This window comes from Notamacropus eugenii, chromosome 5, assembly GCF_028372415.1.
Source record: "Notamacropus eugenii isolate mMacEug1 chromosome 5, mMacEug1.pri_v2, whole genome shotgun sequence".
Taxonomy (NCBI): Eukaryota; Metazoa; Chordata; class Mammalia; order Diprotodontia; family Macropodidae; genus Notamacropus; species Notamacropus eugenii.
In genome coordinates this window covers 5,271,027-5,294,254 of record NC_092876.1, presented here as the reverse complement: position 1 = coordinate 5,294,254, position 23,228 = coordinate 5,271,027, and the positions used below count along the sequence as shown (strand labels likewise).

Genomic DNA, 23,228 nt, shown 5'->3' with positions numbered 1-23,228 from the left:
AGGCAGGAAAGTGCCCGATTTCCCCTTTAGACAAGTCCCTAAGTCTGCATAGCTTCCCTCCATCCAAATTGTTAATAACTGAGAAACAGTTCCTACTCCCGTAGGAAAAAAAAAACTGTCCCCATCTTATGAACGTCACCTCATCTGGAAATGATTATTCTATCCACAGGCCTCAAATAGCACTTTGTTCACACTTCTGTTTGATGTATCACAGGTGCTTGCATGGTAGAGTGATTGGTTCTATTTAGATTGGAAACTCCTGGGGGCAAGGCCAGGCTGTGCTTACTTGGTTACTTCTGCCCCACCCAGGCTCTCCATAGGATGGGGGCTGTTGGGTTACACTGACCAGGAGGAGAGTTCCTGGGCATTGGGAGGAGAGCTCCTGGAAGGAGCTCCATCCTTCAGGTTGGCGAGCCCCAGAGCTGCCCCTCCCCCAGCCCTTGGATGGTGCAGTGACTGCAGGCCACTGGAAGCCACTCAGCTTCTTGCTGCTCATCTTTCCCAGACCCTGAATCCAAGGACAAAAGTCCCCCAAACCCCGAGCACCCATTTCCCCTCAGAGCTGTGTCCCCTCACAGGTGTCCTAGGAAGCAGTCAGTATGATGACTGATGATTCTCAGACACATCCTCTCCCTGCCCCCCTCCATTGTAAGATCTGCCTTCCCCAGGACACAATTCCTGCAGACTCAGTCTCTCTGTCCATGTCAGAATCCCCCCCAGACATAGTTTCCCTTCACTCTTACCCCACCTCCCCTCCCACTGGTCCCAACATTCTCAAGGAGAGCAGAAATGAAACGACTTGGGAGCCTCTCCCCTAGAAACTATTGCCCAGTCGGGACCATCCACCCCACATCCTTCTCAAATCCTGAGTTCACTGGGGCAGGCACTAGGAGGAATGCCTTCACTTGTCTTCTCTAGGCTCTCAGACTCAGCACTTCTGAACCTCTTTCTCCATCCTTCTTTGCTCCCGTCAGAAATACCCATTTCAGCTGCTGTGCACCTCTCCTGACTGGGAAAGTGCCCAGAGCACTCACCCTCCCACATAGTCCGGCTCCCTGAGGCCCCAGCTTCGTTCTCAGACCAGGGACCTGGAGCTCACCACACCAGACAACCCTCCACCCCCAATTTCTGATAGGAGCTCCCTCGTCCTCCCTGTGATCCCCTGAGCTCAGAGCCTGATTTGCCCAATCAAGGTCAGGTTTAAAATCTGTGAGCAGGAGGGCCCTGGGGCCAGAGAAATGGTTGTTGCCCTTTGTTTTCAAAGAGGACCAAAATGACACCACCATGATAAGTGAAGTTTCAATATGTCCAGCTGAGGCTGATCAGACCAATACAAGCTCAGAATGCTCTACCACAGGTTGGGCACAGATAGTCCGTATGAATATTTGGCGTGGATGCTCCAGATTTGCTCATCCTACATTTAATTTGTGCTGTCAAATTCTGCTTTGCTTGTAGAGCACAGCACCCTTTCTGATGGGGGCATGGCATTCTGAGCGATCCTTTGCCAGTGTCTCCCATGTTGCACAATCAAATCCAAAGTTCTTGAGAGAGACCTTGGGAGTGTCCTTATATCGCTTCTTCTGACCACCATGTGATCACCTCTCCCATATGAGTTCTCCACAAAAGTCTTTTTGGCAAGCGTATGTTTTGCATTCAAACAACGTGGCCAGCCCATGGGAGTTGCACTCTCTGAAGCATAGTCTGAATGCTTGGCAGTTCAGCTCAAGCAAGGACTTCAGTGTCTGGTACCTTATCCTGTCAGGTGATCCTCAGAATCAAATGAAAGCGATTCAGTTTCTTGGCATGGTGCTGGTAGACTGTCCATGTTTCACAGGCATACAACAATGAGGTCAACACGACTGCATACCTTCAGTTTGGTAGTCAGTCTAATACCTCTTCTCTCCCAAAATTTTTCTTCAGGGCCTCCCAAACACTGAGCTAGCTCTGGCAATGCATGCATCAACCTCATGGTCGTTGTGTACATCCCTGGAAAGTACAGTATCAAGGTAAGTGAACTTATCCACAGCATTCAAAACTTCTCAATTTGTTGTAACCTATGGTTCCATGTATGGATGGTGTGGTGGTGACTGATGGAGCACCTATGTTTTCTTGGTGTTAATTATTAGGTCAAAATTAGCACAGACACCAGAGAATTGATCCATACTTTGTTGCATCTCAGCTTTAGAGACTGCATTGAGTGCACAATCATCTGCAAACAGAAAATCATGCACCAACCCTCCCTCCACTTTAGTCTTGGCTGTAGCCTTTTCAAATTGAAGAACTTACCATCAGTAAGTTCATCCTCATTGAAAACATTTGACAACATGACTGAAAACATCATGCTAAAAAGCGTGGGAGCAAGCACACAGCCCTGTTTCACTCCATTGGTGACTGGGAAGGCACGAGAGTATTGTCCGCTATCCAGAACCCAGGCAAACATGCCATCGTGAAATTGATGTACAATATTAATGAACTTCTCTGGGCAATGAAATTTTGAGATATTTTTTCCATAAGCCCTCACAACTGTGTCAAAGGCCTTGGTCAGATCTACAAACGTTGTGTACAGACCTCTGTTCTGTTCCCGGCATTTCTTCTGAAGTTGTTAGGCAGCAAAGATCATATTGACTGTTCCTCAGTCCTTTCTGAAGCCACACTGGCTCTTAGGTATATGGCCATCTTCCAGATGAAGGATCAGCCTATTAAGGAAGACTCTAGCAAGAATTTTGCCAGCAATGAGTAAGAGAGAGACCTCCTGTGATTGTTGCAGGACAATCTATCCCATTCACCTTTATAGAGATGGACAATGGAGGCATCCTTGAACTCCTGGGGCATAATCTCCTCTTGCCATATAACCTGGAAAATTTCAGTCAGCTTTTGTATGAGCAATGGTCCCCTTACTTTGTAAATCTCAGCTGGAATAGAATCAGCACCAGGTACTTTGTCACATGAAAGGAGTCTAATGATCCTCAAAACCTCTTCTTCAGTTGGAAGTTCAGCTAAGGAGGGATTGACTTCAATCTGAGGTAAATGGTCAATTGCCTCAGCATTGATTGATGATGGTCTGTTGAAAACACTATAGAAGTGTTCAGCCCATCTCTCTAGGATGGGTGATATCTTTCGATCCATGCGTAAACTGGATTTAAGTGAGGCAGAGTTGCACAAAGTTGTCAAACTCACTCTCTCCTCCAGAGTCATCATAGTCCAGTGGCAGGATAGAGTCAAGGCAACTGGCGATGGTTCAGGATGCAATGGATGGCCTTGGCGTCTTTGGTGTATAACCAAGCTCTAAGTGCTCCACACCGCCTGCTTCATCTGCCTTCATGGCCTTTGGAACAAATGTTCTCATCCACCCATTCCACTAGATGAAGTCTTCACGTGCTTGGGGTAGACACCTCCCTCACTAGCCAATGGGTTTGAGAACCCTTGGTTACCCTCAACCTGGTTTGGCTCATCTGTGGAAAAGGTTTGCCAGCATGTGGCTGCTGCGCATGCTGCAGCTTCTTGGAGCCACAGGTGAGAGTTAGGCAGAACATGAAGACACCAAAGGTGGAAGGAGCCCTGGAAAGGGCTCAGCAGCCATCACGCCAAAGGTCCCAGTCCTCCCTGAACACTCCCTACACCCCTCCCCGCCCCCACTAGGAGGCTTCAGGGATCGACTCCAGCCTCCAGGGCTTGGTTCTCTTGGCTTAAGGATCAAAGGACCAGCTTAACCTTTGCCATCTTTTCCCAGAAATATCTCCAGTTCTTTCTAGTAGAGCAGACAGCCACAGTTTGCCCTAAGCCCCAGGCGTCCCCTCATCCTATCCCCAGCCCCAGTTAGGCTGTCACTTGGAATTCGGGCCATGCTGCCTTCCGGACCCAGAATCTTTACAAAAATAGGCAGAAGAGGCAAAGAGGATAAGTGACCTGGAAACCCACCCCCTCCTCACTCTGGTTCTGGGTCCGAAACTTCCTTGAATTTCTCCGTAGTCACTGAATCAATTGTAACTGTAGGTGCTGCTGTGGCCACTGCCACTGCTGCCACTGCCTATTTTCCTGACTGACAAACTGAACCAAGGAGTGGACCCACAGACTGATGGATGGACGAAAGCTCTGCCCTGGAGTGAGCAGGAAGCCCATTAACCACCATTTTTTCATCCAAAAAGAAATCAGACTGAACTTAGTGGTTTCTGGGAAACATCTTAAGTTTGACATCTAGTGATTTCAGCGAGTGGGGCGACTTTGAGTGTAGGGCGTTGTAAAGAATGAGACTCTCTGGGTCTGGAGTTTGTCCTTTTGTCTCTGCCCTGGGGATCTGGGGGTCTCCTCTGCCTGGGAGTTCTCAGCTTTGATAGAGTGAACTTCTGCAGCCTCATGGGTTTGGATGATGGAGTTTGTGGTTGGCGGTTGAAATCCTGTAAAAACTAAGCAGCTGCTCAGTGTCTCAGCATCTGGCTACCCCAAGGCTAGTTAGCCAACCCTAGCATTAACCAAAGCCTTAAGAGGTCCTAGTGCCCTCAGTATAAAATGTAGCCTGCCCCTCTTCTCCTCCCCTCCCCACAACAGTGAGCTAATCTTTGGTTTGTTTTCCGTTCCAGTCTCTCTACCCCAGTCAAATACATTTCGAAAACATGACACATCAGAATCCCCTTGGTTGTCTCTGGCCTCCATCCCCAAGTCCTACTGAGGAAAAGGAAGTCTCTTCTTTTAAGGAATAAGTTCCCTTCTCTAACTCTCACATTGAGAGTATTCAGTAATGAAGCCAGCTCAAGTTGAGGCCAGCAAGTCTTCTCTTTTCTCTTTCCTCACCTCCTCTGGCATCCACTCCTCCTCCTTGAAGTCATCCTCCTAGTGGTACAATGGACAGAGCTTGGGGCCTGGAGTCAGGAAATCTCACCTTCCCGAATTCAAAGCTGTGTGACCCTGAGCAAGTCATTTAACCCTGTTTGTATCAATTTCCTGATCTGTAAAATGAGCTGGAGAAGGAAATGGCAAATCACTTCAGTATTAGCCAAGAAAACCTCAAATGGGATCATGAAGAGTCAGACAAGACTGAAAGAACTGGACAATAATAACCTCAACCTCCTTTATTACTTCCTCCTTCACTCCTTCCCCCAACTTCTTCTCAAAAGTCTTGATTAAATGTCTATATGTAGTAGTCATATGTTAGGTTTTCTAGTAGAGACATAACTTGGTTCTTTTTCTCTGATTTCTCATAATCATAGGTGAGATTGCTTGTTTATGAGATTGCCCCCAAGATTAATAAGTCTGTTTCCTATGTTACCTTACCAGACATGGAGTCAGTTTGTTTACTGAAAGGAGCCAATCAGGAGTCTGCAGGTAGTCAAAAGTTTTACTCACTCCCAGAAGCCTTTGCAGGTGTTTGTGGCATGACCTTGCTGAGTTGTTGGCCTCAAATTGGCTTAAACCAGCCTTGTGGTCAACTGTTCCTGCAGAGTATTCTGCTTCTCTGTCCTACCTGTTCCTGGGAGGAAAACTCTCCCCTAAGCCCTCCCTGAACTTCCCCTTTTTAATTTTCAAGCATAAATTGGCCCTGCCTCTTCTAGAGTGGGCTCCTTTGTACTTTGATTCTACTTCACTAGTGTCTGAATTTCCTCCTAATAAAGTATTCCTGGCTTCAACTCATCTTGGACTTCTCTGCATTTCGAGGGGTGGGCTTAGCCTGACTGACATTTCATTCATCCTTTGTGATTGAAGAGGATCAAGGACATCACCAGGCTGGGAATTTAAGTGAGGCAGAGCTGTGCAGTCATCTGCTTGACTCCTCCAGTGTCATAGGAGTCCAGAGGCAAGAGAAAAAAGTTAGGACAACTGGTGATAGCCCAGCCCAGTGACTAGTTAAGGAAGGTAAAACTATCAAGGGAGAGTCATTAAAGATGAGTTGATTACCTCCAGGGCAACAATTTTAAAGTGTCCTAGAGGGCATTTAAGATAAGGAAGGATACTTGTTGTTTAAGATGTCTGAATCTGTGACCCCATGGACCATATTGTCCATTTCCTTCTCCAGTAGACTAAGGCAAAGAGAAGTGAGTTACCAAAAGTCACATAACTAATAAACATCTAAGGATTTGGAGTCATGTCTTCCTGACTCTAGGTCCACTGCTCTATCCACTAAGCCACATAGCTGCCCCATGAAAGAGGAGAGACTTGGGCTAGATAAATTAATTTGAGAATCATCAACATAGAGAGAATTGAGTCAAGGAGGTCACCAAATGAGAGTGCTTAGAGGAAAGAGAAATGAGTCCAGGACAGAGCTTTAGGAGACACCAACAGCGCAAGGAGAACCAATAAAAGTGATTCAGAAGGGGTAGTCGATAGAGAGCCAGGAGAAAACAATGTCATGACAACCGAGACAGCAGATGAAATGCAGGAGAAGGTGGTCAGCGTTGTGAAATGAGGTAGCCAAGTGAAGAAGGATGAGGATTGATAAGAGGACATGAGAGTTAGCAAGGGACAACATCACTGGTATCTTTGGAGAGAAGTTTCAGTTGAATGATGGCAGCCAGGTTAGAGAGGATTGAGAAGACAGTGAGAGGAGAGGAAATAAGAGCCCCCAAATCCCATATTATTTTTTCAAGGAGGTTAGCTGAGAAGGGGGAAAACAATCATGCAAGCTCCTAATTCTTTCCAGGCTCCCTCATTCTTGTCTTGTCTTGTTTGGTTTTATAGTATTTTTTTTCCAATTACATGTTAAGAAAGTTTTCAACACTCATTTTTATAAGATTTTGAGTTCCAAACTTTTTACTCCCTCCCTCCACTCTCTCCTTCCTAAGGCAGCAAGCAATATGATATAAGTTACACATGTACAGTCATTAAACACATCCACATTAGTCCTGTTGTGAAAGAAGAATCAGAACAAAAGGGGGAAAACCATGAGAAAGAAGAAGCAACAACAAAAGGTGACAACAGTCTGCTTCCGTCTGCATCCAGACTCCACAGTTCTTCTCTGGATATGGCTACTCTTTTCCCTCATGAGTCTTTTGGAATTGTCTTGGATCACTGTATGGCTGAGAAGAACCAAGCTTATCAAAGTTGATCATGGAACAATGCTGCTGTTACTGTGTACAATGTTCTGGTTCTCTTCCCTTCTCAGCATCAGTTAACAGAAGTTTTTCCAGGATTTTCTGAAATCTACCTGCTCATCATTTCTTATAGCACAACAGAATTCCATTACATTTATATACCACAACACTGTCCAGCCATTGCCCCATCAGGGCATCCCCTCAATTTCCAATTCTTGGTCACCACATAAAGAGTTGCTATAAATACTTTTGTACATATGGTTCCTTTCCCTTTTTTATGATCTCTTTAGGAAACAGATCTAGAAGTGATATTACTGGGTCAAAGGGTATGCACAGTTTTATAGCCCTTTGGGTACAGCCTAATTGCTCTCCAGAGTAGTTGAATCATTTCACAACTTCACCAGCAATGCATCAATGTTCCAATTTTCCCACATTTTCTGCAATAGTCACCATTTTCCTTTTCTGTCATATAAGGTAATTTGATAAGTGTAAGGTGGTACCTCAGAGTTGTCTTAATTTGTACTTCTCTAATCAATAGTGATTTAGAGCATTTTTTCTAATGACTATACTTAGCTTTAATTTCTTCATCTGAAAATTTCCTGTTCATATCCTTTGACCATTTGTCAACTGCAGGCTCCCACATTCTTAAAAGCAAGCAAACAAAACTTCAATTGATCCCCTCAATTTTTGTACAACAATGGAAAGGATACTGGCTTTAGAGTCCTAGGACTTCGTTTTAAATTTGGTCTTTGACCCTTACACCCTGTGTGACCTTGGACAAGTCTATAAAGGGAGAAAAGTTCTGTAAAGATAGAGGTGGTGAGAACAGGACTTGGAGAGAAGTTGGAATTGTCACTCATCTCTCTACATGCTAGAAACCAAAAGAGCTGGGATCTTTCTTCTCTCCCACTCTCACCAACTTCTCCTTCCTGGTCAATCAGAGTCAAGCAGAGCAGATCTGCTCCTTGGTCTTCTCTGCAGATCAAGGTCTCATTAAGTTTCTGAACCATCACCTTCCTGTCAAGTGGTGGGAAATGTGTTTCACCATTGGTCATTGATGGTCTTCCTTGGGCACTGCAGTGCTTAGCTTCCTTAAAACTTTCACTGCTGTAGTCATTTTAAAAGTCAATTGTCTGGAGACACAAATTTAATCTATTTTCCAAGCATCTGAATTTATAGAGATGTGGGGGGAGGGGAATGTCCCTCTTACCTCTCTGTTTCCTCAGTTAGCCAGAACACCCCACAGAAAACTGAAGGGGAGAAAAACTTCCCTCTCAGTTTGAGTTTTCCCTGAGGCTGAAGGGGTTATATTATGTCAGATAGATGTTTCTCTGTTCTCTTCTCCAGCCTTTTTCTCCCTTGTCTGTTCTTCAGTAATTTACCCTGTTTTATCTCCTATTAAGATCTCTCCCAAACTGTCTCCCAGCTCTTGTACTACTAGGTGCCTTGTGCCAATATCAGTCTTTTGGAAAGTCCTGTTGACCCCACCTTGGTAACATCTCTCACATACATCCCGCCTTAGCTCCCAATACAGCCACCTTCTAGGTTCAGACTCCAATTACCTTACACCTGCAGTGTTGAAAAAGTTTGCTGTTTGGTCTCACTATCTCGATTCTCTCCCTAAACCAGTCAATGCTCTACCCAAATAAACTCTGCCAAATAAACCTTCCTAAAGCTTACATCTGGCCATGACATTGCCTCCTCAATAAACTTCAATGGCTCCCTAGCACCAGGATGACATATATAGCCCTCTGTTGGGCTGTTAGGAGCCTTTTTCATCTGCCCTTCTCCTCTCTTTCCAGTCTTCTTTCATCTTACTCCCCTTCCACATATGCTATAATCCAACAGCAAAGGCCTCCTTTCTAGACTTTGAACAGGACAAACCATCCCTAAGAAGTAGGGGTTATTAGTATACACATTTTTTTTAAATTCACAATTACATGTAAAAATATTTTTTAATATTTTTAAAAGCTTTAAGTTCCAAATTTGTCCCCTCTCCCCTAATCCTCCCCCTTCACTGAGAAGGCAAGCAATTTGAAATAGGTTACACATGTAAAGTCATGCAAAACATTTCCATATCAGTCACAATGTGAAAGAAAACACATGCAAAAAAGGAAAATAAAGTAAAAAAGTCTGCATTCAGACTCCCATCAGTTCTTTCTCTGGTGATGGATAGCATTTTTTCATCATAAATCCTTTGACTTGTATCACTGTAGTGCTAAGTCATTCACCGTGGATCATATATTGCTACTATTATGTACAATGTTCTGGTTCTGCTCACTTCATTTTGCATCAATTCATGTAAGCCTTTTCCAAGTTTTTCTGAGAGCATCCTGCTCATCATTTCTCATAGTACAATAGTACTGCATCAAAATCATATACCAGAACTTACTGAGTCATTTCCAATTGATGGGCATTCCCTTAATTTCCAATTTTTTTGCCACCCAGAAATGAGTTACTATATATTTGTACATACAGGTTCATAGGTCCTTTTCTTTTTGTTTTTAATCTCTCCAGAATGACTGGATGAATTCACAACTCCATGAACGGGGCCTTAGTATCCCAAATCCCCTCCAACATTTGTCATCTTTTTTCTGATGGGGTAAAGTGATAATTCAGAATTGTTTTAATGTAATTTTTCTAATTAATAGTTAATTAGAACATTTTTTCTTATGACTTTAGATTTAATTTTTTCATCTAAAAACTGCCTGTTTGTATCCTCTTTTATTATTTATCTATTTTCCAGGTCAGTTGTTTTTCCAATGAGATATTTCAGTCTTCCATGTTTTCATTCTTTTAGTTTTGTTTTATTGTTTCTTGATACCTCATCTGCCCAATTGTAATTTTTAAAGAATTCTTTCAAATTTATAAGAATACAAGTCATTACCTAATTAATAAATGGTCAAAGGATAGGAACAGGCAGTTTTCAAATCAAGAAATTAAAGCTATCTATAGTCATATGAAAATATGCTCTGAATCACTATTAGAGAAATGCAAATCAAGAGGTACCACATCACACCTATCAAACTGGCTAACATGACAAAACAGGAAAATAATAAATGCTGGAGGAGACTGCAAAAACTGGAACATTAATGAACTGTTGGTGGAGTTGTGAACTGATCCAACCATTCTGGAAAGCAATTGGGAACTATGCCCAAAGGGCTATAAAACCATGCATACCCTTTGATCCAGCAATACCACTTCTAGGTCTGAATCCCAAAAAAGATCATAAATGTGGGGAAAGTACCCATATATACAGAAATATTTTTTGTGGTGGACAAGAATTGGAAACTGAGGGAATGCCCATCCACGAGGGAATGGCTAAATAAGCTGTAGTATATGAATGCAATGGAATATTGCATAAGAAATGATGAGCAGGCAGATTTCAGAAAAACACGGACTTATATGAGCTGATGCTGAATGAAATGGGCAGAACGATGAGAACGTTGTGCACAGTAAAAGCCACATCGTGTAATGACTAACTTTCATAGACTTGGCTCTTTTCAGCAATGCTAGGATCTAAGACAACTTCAAAAGACTCATGATGAAAAATTCTATTCACATCCAGAAAAAGAACTTTGGAGTCTGAATGCAGGTCAAAGCAGACTATGTGAGCTCTTTTTTCTTTTGGTTTGTTTCTTCTTTCTTGTGATTTCTCCCATTGATTCTTTTTTACAGCATGACTAATGTGAAAATGTTTAATGTGAATGTATATGTACAACCTGTTTCAGATTGCACACCATCTTGAGGTTGGAGGGGAGAGAGGGGGAAAAAAATTTAAAACTAAAAAGTTCAGGAAGTGAATTTTTGAACACTAAAAATAAATTTAAAATAAAAAAAAGTCCAGTTAAAAAAAGGAATTCTTTTTTTATCTTTTCATGTAGGAATATAGACAGTTCAACTTTAATAAGTCCCATATGATTTCTATTTCTTGCTTACCTTTTCATACTTCTTTTGAGTCTTGTATTTGAAAGTCACATTTTCTATTCAGCACTGGTCTTTTCATCAAGAGTGCTTGAAAGTCCTCTATTTCACCAAATGTTCATTTTTTCCCCTGAAGTATTATATTCAGTTTTACTGGGTGGGTGATTCTTGGTTTCAATCCTATCTCCTTAGACCTTTGGAATATCATATTCCAAGCCCTGCAATTCCTTAACATAGAAGCTACTAGATCTTGTCTTATCCTGATCGTGTTTCCACAATACTTGAATTGTTTCTTTCTGGCTGCTTGCAATGTTTTCTCCTTTCCCTGAGAACTCTCAGATTTGGCTACAAAATTCCTAGGAGTTTTCCTTTTGGTATCTCTTTCAAGAGGTTATCAGTAAATTCTTTCCATTTCTACTTTATCCTCTGGTTCTAGAATATCAGGGCAGTTTTCCTTGATAATTTCTTGAAAGATGTCTGGGCTCTTTATTTAATCATGGCTTTCAGGTAGTCCAAAAATTTTTTAATTCTTTCTCCTGGATCTATTTTTCAAGTCAGTGGTTTTTCCAATGAGATATTTTGTTGTTTCTATTTTTGTTGTCTTCTATTTTTTCATTCTTTTGGTTCTGTTTTATAATTTTTTGAGTTCTCATAGAGTCATTGGCTTCCATTTGCTCCATTCTAATTGTGAAGGAATTATTTTCTTCAGTGAGCTTTCTTCTCATTGGCTTTTTATGCCTCTTTTGCCATTTGGGTTAATCTATTTTTTAACGTGTTATTTTTTTCAGCATTTTTGTGTCTCCTTTAGCAAGTTGTTGACTCATTTTTCATCACTGTCTTGCATCACTCTCATTTCTCTTCCCAATATTTCCTCTATTTCCCTTAATTGATTTTCAAAATTCTTTTTGAGTTGCTACATGGCCTGAGGCCAATTCATATTTTTCTTGTAGGCTTTGGCTGTAGGAGCTTTGACTTTGTTGTCTTCTTCTGCTTGTATACTTTGATCTTCCTTGTCACCAAAGTAAGATTCTACAGTCTGAGGTTTTTTCCTCTGGTCATTTTCCCAGTCAATATACTTGACTTTTTAACTCTTTGTTAAGGTAATACTTGCCTCTAGAGAAGAGAGCGTGCTGTCCCAAGCTTCAGGAATTTTGTGCAGCTGTTTTCAGAGATATTTCTAGAGACATGTAAATTTTCAGTTCATCCAAGGTTGTAAGATCAAAGGAGAGTGTCTAATCCCCTGGCCTAAGCTCTTGTCTGCGAGTGACAGGCACTCTTTTCTGCCTTGGAACTGTGAGGAGGATTCCCTCTCCACTGCAGCCACAAGCTTCCCCACACCAGTGCTCCTCTTCATCCCAGGACTGCAACTCAGATCCAAGCAAGGCAAAGCAAGAGAATCCTGCCTCAGAGCCAGCAAAGTGATCCCTGCAATCCTCCTCTGCTCAACTGCTCTCTCCCCCAGGTCTGACAGAGCCCTCCCACTTTCTAAATTGTCTTTGGCATTTTGGGGTTGAGAAGTCTGGAAATCACCTCAGCTGCTGGTGATTCAATGCCCTGAGGCCTGCTCTATCCCTTCTGTGCTGGCATGAGGCCCATGCTGGACTGTGCTCTGCTCCCAGCCCCGTGCGAGAGACCCTTCCCATCAGCCTACCAGCTTGCCTTGGGCTGGACAGTTGTTTCCCTCTGTCAGTTTGTGGGTTCTGCTGTTCTAGAATTTGTTTAGTCATTTTTACAGCTATTTGGAGCAGTTTGGGGGAGAGCTCAAGTGAGCTCCTGTTTTTACTCCACCATCTGGGCTCCTCCTCTCCAAATTCTTTTTTTCAGTGAGATTTTGAACCTCCTCTTCCATTTAGCCAGTTCTACTTTTTAAGGATTTCTTTTCTTCAGTGAAGTTTTGTGCCTTTAAATTATTTGGCCTACTCATTTTTTAAGGTGTTATTTTCTTCTGCATATTTTATGCCTTCTTACCATGCTGTTGACTCTTTCATCATGATTTTATTGTATCACTGCCATTTCTTTCCACAATTTTTCTTCTACCTCTTTTTTTTTATTTTAAAAATCCCTTTTGAGCTCTTCCCGGTATTCTTTTTGGGACTGAGACTAATTCACATTTTTCTTTGAGGATTTGGATGTAGCAACTTTTACTTTGCTGTCTTCTTCTGAGTTTGTATTTTGATCTTCCCTGTCACTATAGTAACTTTCTATGGTTAAGTTGTTTTTGTTGTTTGCTCACTTTTCCAACTTCTTTCTTGACTTTTAACTTTATGTTAAAGCTGGGCTCTGTTCCTGGGATGAAGGGTGCACTGTCCCAAACTTCAGATTTTTGTGACACTTTTTTCAGAGCTGGTTCTGGGGCTCTTTAAGTTTTAAGTACTTCCAAGGTGGTATGATGTAAGTAGAGGTGTGTTTACTATTCTCCTGGCCTGTGCCCTGGTCTGAGTCACCAAAAGCATTCTTTTTAGCCCTGGAACTATAATCAGGGGCTCCATTCCCCTGAAGCTGCAGGCTCTAGTTTACTAGTGATCCTCCTTGCCCTGGACCTGTAACCCTGAATAATACAATACAGTCCTGTATTCAGTATCAGCAAAGAGTCTAATCCCCTTCTGACCAGTTCTCAATTCTCTTACCACTTATGAACTAAGCTGAAAGGAGGATCTGGGGCACTACTGATACAGTTGTCCCAGAGGCCTGCTCTTGGTTTGCTGGGGCGCAGCCTGAGCTGGAGTATGCTTCACTCTTACCCCAACTAGATGGACCTTTCCTGCTGACCTTCAAAGTTGTTTTGAGCTAGAAAATTATTTCACCCTGTACTTCTCGTGGTACTGCCACTCCAGAATTTGTTTGTGAGGCATTATTTTAAAGTTGTTTGGAGGGGAATTTGGGAGAGACCAGGTGAGTCCTTGCCATTATTCTGCCACCTTAGCTCCACTTCCTAATAAACACATTCTACAGATGGAGAAAACTGAGGAAGAAATGGATTAAATAACTTGCCCAGGGTCACAAAACTAGTGTCAGAGAAAGAATTTTAACTTCTGACTTGCAGCCCCAATAGCAGCAATCTACCCATTGTACCACCTACTAGCCTAAAGAAATCATTACAGAAATAATGTCCAACTGTTACCAAAATATTTGTACCAGAATTTTTTATGTCAATAAAGAACTAGAAACAAGTGAATATTAATGAACTGGGGCAATGGCTGATGAAATTAAGGTATATGAATGCTATGGAATATTATTGAGGAGTACAGAAAAACAAAAATTAATTATATTTATAGGATTTATGCACAGTATGAAATCTGGGACATCTAATTACATCTGTACTGAAGCAAGAGGTCTTTCCTCATTTAAGTTTTACCACCAGCATATACTCTCCAATGTACAGTCAAGTATGAGCTCCATTGTCAAGGCTTTCCCACAATCACTGTTTTCATATGCCTTCTTTCCAATGTGAATATTCTGATGTCTAGGTATGTCCCTCATACATCAAAAGGTATATCCTTGCTGAGGACATTCGCATGTGCTCACTATAAGCCTTCTAATGCAAAGAAAGAGATAATTTCTGACTGAAGGTCTTCTCACATTGAGTCAATATAGAGCTTGTCCTCAGAATGAATTTTTTGATGTCTAAAAAGGGTTATAAGGGCAGCTATTAGGCACAGTAGATAGTGTGCCAGGAGAGTCAGAAGTACCTGAATTGAAATCTGGCCAAAGACATTTACCAGCTGTGTGACCCCAGACAAGTCACTTAACCTGTTTGCCTCTGTTTCCTCATCTTTAAAATAAGGTGGAGAAGAAAATGGCAAATCCACTCTAGTCAAGAAATCCAAAACGGGGTCATGAAAAGTTGGACACAACTGAAAAATGACTGAACAAGTTTTACACTCCACTTAAATTACTTCTTTCATTACAATCATAAGATTTCTATCCAGTATGAGTCCTTTGATGGGAGTTAAGGGATGACTGTTGCCGGAAGGTTTTACCACATTGATTACATTCGTAAGGTTTTTCTCCAGTGTGGATCATTCTATGTAAAACAAGTTTGAAGTTGAATCTGAAAGCCTTTCCACATTGATTACATTCATAAGGTTTTTCTCCACTGTGGATTCTCTTATGTTGAGCAAGATTGGAGCTTCCTCTGAAAGTCTTTCCACACTGATTACATTCATAAGGTTTCTCTCCAGTGTGGATTCTCTTGTGTTCAGCAAGATCAGAGCTCTCTCTGAAAGTCTTTCCACACTGATTACATTCATAAGGTCTCTCTCCAGTATGGATTCTCTTATGATTAACAAGACTAGAGCGGTGTCTAAAAGCTTTTCCACAATGATTACATTCATAAGGTTTTTCTCCAGTGTGGATTCTCTGATGTAGAGCAAGACTGACACTCTGTCTGAAACTCTTTCCACATTGATTACATTCATAAGGTTTTTCTCCAGTGTGGATTCTCTGATGCAGAACAAGACTGGAGCTGCATCTGAAAGTCTTCCCACATTGATTACATTCATAAGGTTTCTCTCCAGTGTGGATTCTCTGATGTACAGCAACACTGGAGCTAAATCTGAAAGTCTTTCCACATTGATTACATTTATAAGGTTTTTCTCCAGTGTGGATTCTCTGATGTAGAGCAAGATTAGATGCATTTGTGAAAGTCTTTTCACACTGATTACATTCATAAAGGTTCTTTCCAGTGTGAATTCTCTGATGTTCAGCAAGACTAGAGCTCTGTCTGAAGTTCCTCCCACATTGGTTACATTCATAAGATTTCCCTCCAGTGTGGATTCTCTGATGTTTAGTAAGACTAGAACTGCATCTGAAAGTCTTTCCACAATGATTACAGTCATAAGGTTTCTCTCCAGTGTGAACTCTCTGATGGGAAATAAGGGATGCATTTTCACTGAAAGCTTTACCACATTCATGAGATTTCTCTCTAGTATGAATTTTCTGGTGGGAAATAAGGAATGACTGTCGCTTGAAGGTCTTTCCACATTCCGTACATTTATGTGGCTTTTCAGTAATATGAAATTTCTGATGCTGAATAAGAGATGAGTGTTGCTTAAAGGCTTTGCCACATTCATTAGATTCATGTTTCTTTCCACTGTCAATTTTCTGTTGGTCCATGAATTTTGAATTATGACAGAAACCCTTTTCACCATCATTTCCCATAAAAAGTATGTTTCCACTATGACTTTTCTGATGTCTAATTAGGTCTGAATTCAAGCTGAAGGTCATCTTACATTCATAACATTGATAAGTCTGCACTTCTGCAGGTTTCTCATGAGACTCAAAAAGTTCTACCTGTTCAGTAAAGTATTCCCTACATTTACTCTTCTGAGAACAGTCATTCCCTGAGGTCATTTTCTTACAGTGAATTAGCACTGAACATTCTCTGAAACTCTTTCCATCTTTACAAAATTCAAAGTGGCTCTTTTGTTTTGTCTTGATCTTGATATCAGAATCACATGCTTCTCTCAAACTGAGGTCACAGTGACCATCATTCATGAATCTTTGCTGTTGTGATTCTTCCACAGAAATGCTCACTTTTTCAGTAATCCCCCTCGTTTCAAGCCTGGTCTCTTCATCTGAATGAAACAAAGAGACACATATTTATTTATTTATTTGTGGGCACATACACATATACACAAATATATAATCTTAGCTCCACCGATAGAAAGTAAACTAATTTATAATCTATTTCTCTAGAGAAAGAAAAAAGTCTTCCAACTTAAATGGGCAGAATCAATCATTTGAAAATGCCATTACCACACAACCCTGGGATGATTTAACTTACAAAGAGCTTCTCTTATAACATGGATCCTGCAACATAGGCAAGACTGGAATTATTAATACATTCCCAACTCAGGCCATAAACTCATGATGACAGAATGACCTGACCTACATTCCCACCAATGAGACTAAAATTCAAATCCTCTGACTGGACAAGGTCTATCCACAATACTAGACTGCCTTTTTCCATTGTACTTCCTTCAAAAAAAATATTTTATTATTACATATTCACTTGTTTGTATTTGTAAGCAGTGCAAGTAGTACACTTGGCACATCTGCAGTATCCTTTTAGAGGTACTGCTCTATAAGTATGAGCCAAAAGAATAGCATGAGAAATGTACTACACAAAATTAATTTGAGTTAAGACATTTTTTAAAAATTGTTTAATATTTTATTTTGCCCAATTATATGTAAAGACAATTTTTAACATCTGTTTCTTAAAACTTTGAGTTCCAAATTTTCTACCTCCCTCCCCTCCCCCTTCATCAAGAAGGCAAGCAATTTGACATAGGTTATACATGTGCAATCATGCAAAACCTGTTTCCATATTAGTCATGTTGTAAAAGAAAAGACAGGCAAAAAACTCCAAGAATGATAAAGCTTAAAAATAAAAGTCTGCTTTGATCTGCATTCAGATTCCATCAGTTCTTTCTCTGGAGGTGGATTAGCACTTTTCATCCTAAGCCCTTCAGAATTGTCTTAGAAGGTGCATTGCTGAGAATAACTAAGTCATTTGTAGCTGATCTTCATACAGTCTCGCTGTTGCTGTGTACACTGTTCTTCTGGTTCTGTTTACTTCCCCTTGCATCATTTCAGGGAGGTCTTTCCAGGTTTTTCTGAGAGTATTCTGCTTGTCATTTCTTGTTGTGGCTCATCCTTCATTCTCAGAAGAGGACCAATGACATCAAGACGGTGATGTACTGATTAGCAGGTGAGTTAGACTGAAGTGAGGCAGAGATGTGTGAAGTCATCAGCCTCCCTCTCTCTTCCAGAGTCATCAGAGTCCAATGACAAGACAAAAGTCAAGAAGACCAACTATGGCCCAGGCTGTGGTGGGTGAACTTGGCCTTTTTAAACTGAGGTCTTTCCTAGGTCTTCACTTTGTCTGAGGGCAATGCCCATTCGATGATTATGGGCTAGGGAAAAACTGAGACAGAAGATGTCCTCATTTGACATCACACAAGAATCAGTCTGGGAAGAGAAGACTGTCAGAGTTTCTAGCCAGAACAGAAAACAATTGCTATTTACATTCACTCCTAGCTGTCAAAACCCAAATAATGAACTGGAGAGAATTGGGCTGGGACTCATAATTGGACGTTCAATGAAAGCCAGAGTGATTTCAGTTTAAAGGAATAACCAAGTAGCTCCATTTAAATCCCAATGGGCTTTTTAAAAGCCTGTTATTCCAGAGCTATTATTTCAAGAAATCATAAATGAGCACTGCACAAGTCGAAGAGTTAATTGTCCCAGCTTTTAGGGTAAAAACGATAAATAAGAATTTTTTAAAATTAGTCCTCACACCTCAAAATATCTTACAAAATATAAGCAACCAAAAAATCATTCCTTTGGACAACATACCCACATGGAAGAGTATGACTCCCCACATGGACAGAGGGACCATGATGATAAAAGAAGGAGAAAGAGAAGAAAAGGAAGAAGGCAAGAAGGAAAAAGAAAAAGAGGAGGAAGAGGAAGAGAATGAGAATGAAGAGGAGGAGGAAAAGAATTAGTAGCACTGCCCAAGTGGAGTTGGAAGGTTGGGGCCCCAGAGGGTGGCTACTACTTGCTGCTTGGCCTTTGTTCTCCAAGAGGACCAATGACGACAAAGGCGATGTCTTGACTTGCACTGGAACTGTTACCAGTGATCTCCTAATTGCTAAACCAAAAGATCTTTTCCTAATCCTCATTCTTCTTGACCTCTCAGCAGCTTCTTACACTGTCACTTATCCCCTTTTCCTTGACACTGTCTTCTCCCTAGGTTTCAGTGATACTCCTTTCTTTGGGTTCTCCTCCTACCATGTCCCAAACTAACCTCATTATCTTTCCCCCAACCCTCCCATCTTCTTACTTTCCTAACACTATCCAGGTCACCCTGATTATCCAGACTCATAAAACAGAGGTCATCCACTCCTCATCATCTCTCACACTCATACTATGCAGTATTGCAAAAAGCCTACAGTTTGGTCTCACTGTCTCGAGTCTCCCTAGACCAGTCAATGCTCTACCCAGCTGTCAGTCAATGCTTCCTCAATAAATTGCAATGGCTCCCTAGTACCAGGATGACGTGTAGAATCCTCTGTTGGGCTGTTAGGGGCCTTCCTCATCTCCTGCTCTCCTCCCTTTCCAGGCTTCTTTCATCTTACTCCCCCTCCACATATACTATAATCCTGGAGCAAAGGCCTCCTTACTATGCCTTGAACAGGACAAACCATCTCCAGTCTCCATGGGCTTTCCCTGGCTGCCCCTCATGCCTGGAATGCTCCCCTTACCTTCTGTAAAGCCCCAGCTAAACACACCACAGAATCTGAGGTTCAGTGACTTTCCTGGGATTCTACTGTTAAAAAGTGTCAGAAAAAGAATTTCAAGTCAGGTCTTCCTGCCCCCAAGTCTAGCACTCCCTTCACTGTGACATGTAGCTACCCTTGTGATAACAGCCCTCACGGACTTGCCTTCCCCTCACTCACCTGCACAGGAGGTTCTAGGGTCTTCTTGATCCAGTGTCCATGGTGCTTCTCCTCCTGCAAAGCAGGAGATCAGACCTTCTCTGGGAACTGGAAGTCCTGGGCACAGGAATAAGGAACGATGAGGATGAAGAAATACTGGTAACTCAGTTCTCTTTAGGGAAAGAGGGCATGAAATAAGGGTCACAGGAGGGTTCCCAGGATGCCTCAAGAACCTTTCCCATGATATTTACTGTTGGGAGCCTTGATGGGGGATGGGAAGTCAATTTGGAAGCAGCAAATTCTGTTTTCTCCACTTCCCTCATAGAAGGATGGGTTGAATCCACAGATTCCATTATCTAGAAATTAAGAGGCAGCTGATAGTAAAGTGGAGAAACAACTTTGTCCTTGATTCAGGAAGTTTTGAGTTCAAATCTGGTGTCAAAAACTTACTAGTTAAGTGCCCCAGGCAAGTCACTTAACCTCTGTTTGCCTCAGTTTCCTCAATTGTCAAATGAGGATAATAATTTCATTTAATTCATTTAGGCATGTTATAAGGATAAAAATAGATAATATTTGTTAAAAAACAAAAGCCTTTAGCACAGTGCCTGGAATATAATAAGTATACTTAATTCCTTCTTTTCCCACCATTTGCCAGGGAATTCTGGGAAGGTATAAAAGGAGAACAAGGACACACTTGCTATATTAGATTTCTGAGAGTAAGACTAGGAGGAGTGAGGTGCAAATCTATGCCTGTGAATAAGAAGAACCTTCCAAAGACCAGACCCAACCCAAAGAAAAAGGAGTTACACGTTGGGACATAAGGGCTTCCCTGCACTGCCCATCTCCAAGGAAAAACTGCCTGAGCAGTTTTCAGAAATCTGGCAGACAAAATTCATGTTCAAGGAGAGGTCAGACTAGGTACAACCTCTGAAATTAGTCTGAGATTCTTCAACACCAGTTTGATCTTAGATCTTAGGCTTCCCAAAACTAGTAAGGGACAGCTTCACAGGCAACAAAGGAAATTCCTAGCTTTCTCTCACACATTGTAAAGGCCTTTTAGAGGAAAACCAGGCAGCAGGAGAATCCTGTCTCTTGGACACAAGAGATCAGCACTTTGACCTTTCTCATCACTGATAAATGCTAGAAACACTGCCCACTACAAAAGGCATGAAGGCAGTCCCTACCATAGTAGTTTCAGAGTTATCAGGAGAAGTGTCCTTACCCAGGGATAGTAGGTTCCAGGCATTCTCCAACATGACCTCCTCATACAACTCCTTCTGAGGACGGTCCAAGAGGCTCCACTCCTCCGGGGTGAAGTCCACAGCCACATCCTGGAATGTCACCAACACCTAAAGCATCAAAAGTCATAGGACTTAGAGCTGAAATTTACGGGAGGAAACCAAAACATAAAGAACCTTCTGAGTGTCAAAGACAACACTTAGAACCACAGTCATGAAAAGCCCAATGCAATAATAAGGAGAGCTTCTTATATTTGCAATTGGAATAAAGTTGAGAAACATGTCACTTTGAATTGCTTTTCCCTATGGGATCAGAGAAGTTACGTGACCGATCAGAGATACATGAGGAGAAAGAGAGAAGGTAAAGTGAAACATCTTCCTCTTTAGAACAAACAAAAGTGATATGTTACAAAGAAAACCCCATGAAGAGCTGGTGAGATGCTAGACTGTGTGTTCTGGAAGGAAAGAAGTTTCCTGTGATCACTGAAGAGAGAGTAAAGAAAAAAAGATCTAGTTTATTTCCTGAGTAACTGAAATAAAGTCTTATCCAGATGAAAACATGAAGAGGATCCTTAAGAGATATTCATCACGACCTGGACCCCATTGAGTGGTATGAGACTGTTTCCAGTCAAGGGAAAAAGTGCTGTTATCTATGGAGGGCTTGAGGTGGCTCTGGGTGTTATCATGTAGCACGAACAAAATGTCACATGGCTTTGCTTTATGATTGCTTTCCTTCTCTCTCCTTCTCTCTCTCCCTCTCTGTCTCTTGCTCTTTCCTTCTCTCTCTCCCTCTCTGTCTCTTGCCCTTTCCTTCTCTCTCTCCCTCTCTGTCTCTTGCCCTTTCCTTCTCTCTCTCCCTCTCTGTCTCTTGCCCTTTCCTTCTCTCTCTCCCTCTCTGTCTCTTGCTCTTTCCTTCTCTCTCTCCCTCTCTGTCTCTTGCTCTTTCCTTCTCTCTCTCCCTCTCTTTCTCTTGCTCTTTCCTTCTCTCTCTCCCTCTCTGTCTCACTTTCTCCCTCTCTCTCTCTGTTCCTCTCTTCTCTTTTCTCTCCCCCCCCTCTCTCTTTCTCTCCTCTCTCTCCCTCTCTCTCCTTCTCTCTCTGTCCCTCTCCTCTCTCCTCTCTCTCTCTCTCTCTCTCTCTCTCTCTTTCTCTCCCTCTCCTTCTCTCCTTCTCCCTCTCTCTCAGCAGCCAATAACGTCTTGACTAGTCTTCAAGACAGTTTCACCTTTTAAAACATACAAGAACCAAACTGAAAGTGATGATTGTCACAACCAGGAAAGAACTGGTTGCTGGTACAGAAATGATGGGACCATTGGGGATAAGTGACAAACCCCTCCTAGAATGAGGGAAACAGGAGAAATCTAAGGATGGGCTGGCATGAACTCCAGATTGGGAGGTGGCAGGTTTCAAATGACTCAGTCAAGGAAAGGATATGACTTCCCCATGTCCTCAAATCCAGCCCAAGAGCATGAAGGACATTGAAGTAGTTAATCTTGAAGACGCAAGGAAAATAATCTGAAAAAGAAGAAAAAACTATTATCTCAAGAGACCAGCATCAGTGGAGAGAGAACTCAGCACAAACAAAATGGACAGAGAATAGAACCCAGGACAGGAGTCAGAGGATATAACAATGGGTGTCTAGTAAATTCAAGGTCAGAAATGCTAGAACTCTTCACAATCTAAGGATGATGAAAGCATCTGCGGACAACAAAAAAAAAAAAGGCCAACTTGTTTTACATTTTTTAAAAACTCTGCTGGGAGAACAGAGCACATGGAACTCATACCCAAGTATCAAAAGGGCAGATCCTAGGGAGAAAGGGATGTGTACTTGTTGAGTTGGTCCCTGGAGACCAAAACCAGGAAAGATGTGTAAAAATTAAGAGAGAACAACTGGAGTTAATTTATAGGGGGAAAAACTAGTGACCCCAAACAGCTCCCAACAGTGAGGGTTGTTCCTAGGTGGAAGGAGCTCCTTCACCAGGTGCAGGCAGCTCTCCCACCCTTGGAGGTCTTCACACTGAGGTTACATGGCCACTGCCTGATCCTACTGGAGACTCACTTGGGGCATGGGTAGGAGAAGGTGTCACTGAGATTCCCTCCAACTCTCCAGCTGTGAGCCACAGGTGACCTCAAAAGACAGATCATCAAGTGTGAGGATAAGAGAGAGATGACTCCTACCAGGAAGAGCAGGCCATGGACTGATCGCTTACTATAGGCCAAGCTCGGCTCAGGATTCAAAGGCAAAAGGGAAGAGGTCCCAGTGGGGAACACTACAGGTAAGGAAATAGCACCTTTAAGAATAACTGGCCTTCCTATAACCCTTTGAGGTTTCCAGAGCATGTGACAGATGACCCTGTCCCTATCCCAGGCGGGCCACATCCCCTTGCCCCTGGACGAGAACAGCAACTGCAAGGGGTGTGCCCACCTCATGTTCCTGCCCTCTCCTGTCCATCCTCCTTCAGTCGTTAAAGTGAGTTCCCTAAAGTGCAAATCTGATCACGTCACCCCCCACCTCCACCAGCAGGGCCCTACTGCCTCCAATCAAATACATAAGGCTGAGTTCCTAACCTGCCTCCTCCTACCTTCCAGTGTCCCAACTGC

General features: G+C 42.2%; 1 protein-coding gene across 2 annotated transcripts in view; it reads right to left on the bottom strand.

The window, feature by feature from the left end:
* Window positions 1-1,285: 1,285 nt before the first annotated feature.
* LOC140508209 (uncharacterized) overlaps window positions 1,286-23,228 on the bottom strand; it is a 34,710-nt gene continuing 12,767 nt past the window's right edge. Inside the window, exons 5-8 of one of the 2 annotated variants that reach the window (XM_072615987.1) lie at window positions 20,613-20,739; window positions 19,642-19,746; window positions 19,412-19,507; window positions 1,286-16,522 (exon numbers count right to left, since the gene is read on the bottom strand). In XM_072615987.1, coding sequence (XP_072472088.1) covers window positions 14,868-16,522; window positions 19,412-19,507; window positions 19,642-19,746; window positions 20,613-20,739 — 1,983 coding nt within the window. In that variant the 3' untranslated portion in view covers window positions 1,286-14,867. The remainder of the gene's footprint in view (window positions 16,523-19,411; window positions 19,508-19,641; window positions 19,747-20,612; window positions 20,740-23,228) is intronic. The other variant, XM_072615989.1, reaches the window with a different exon arrangement.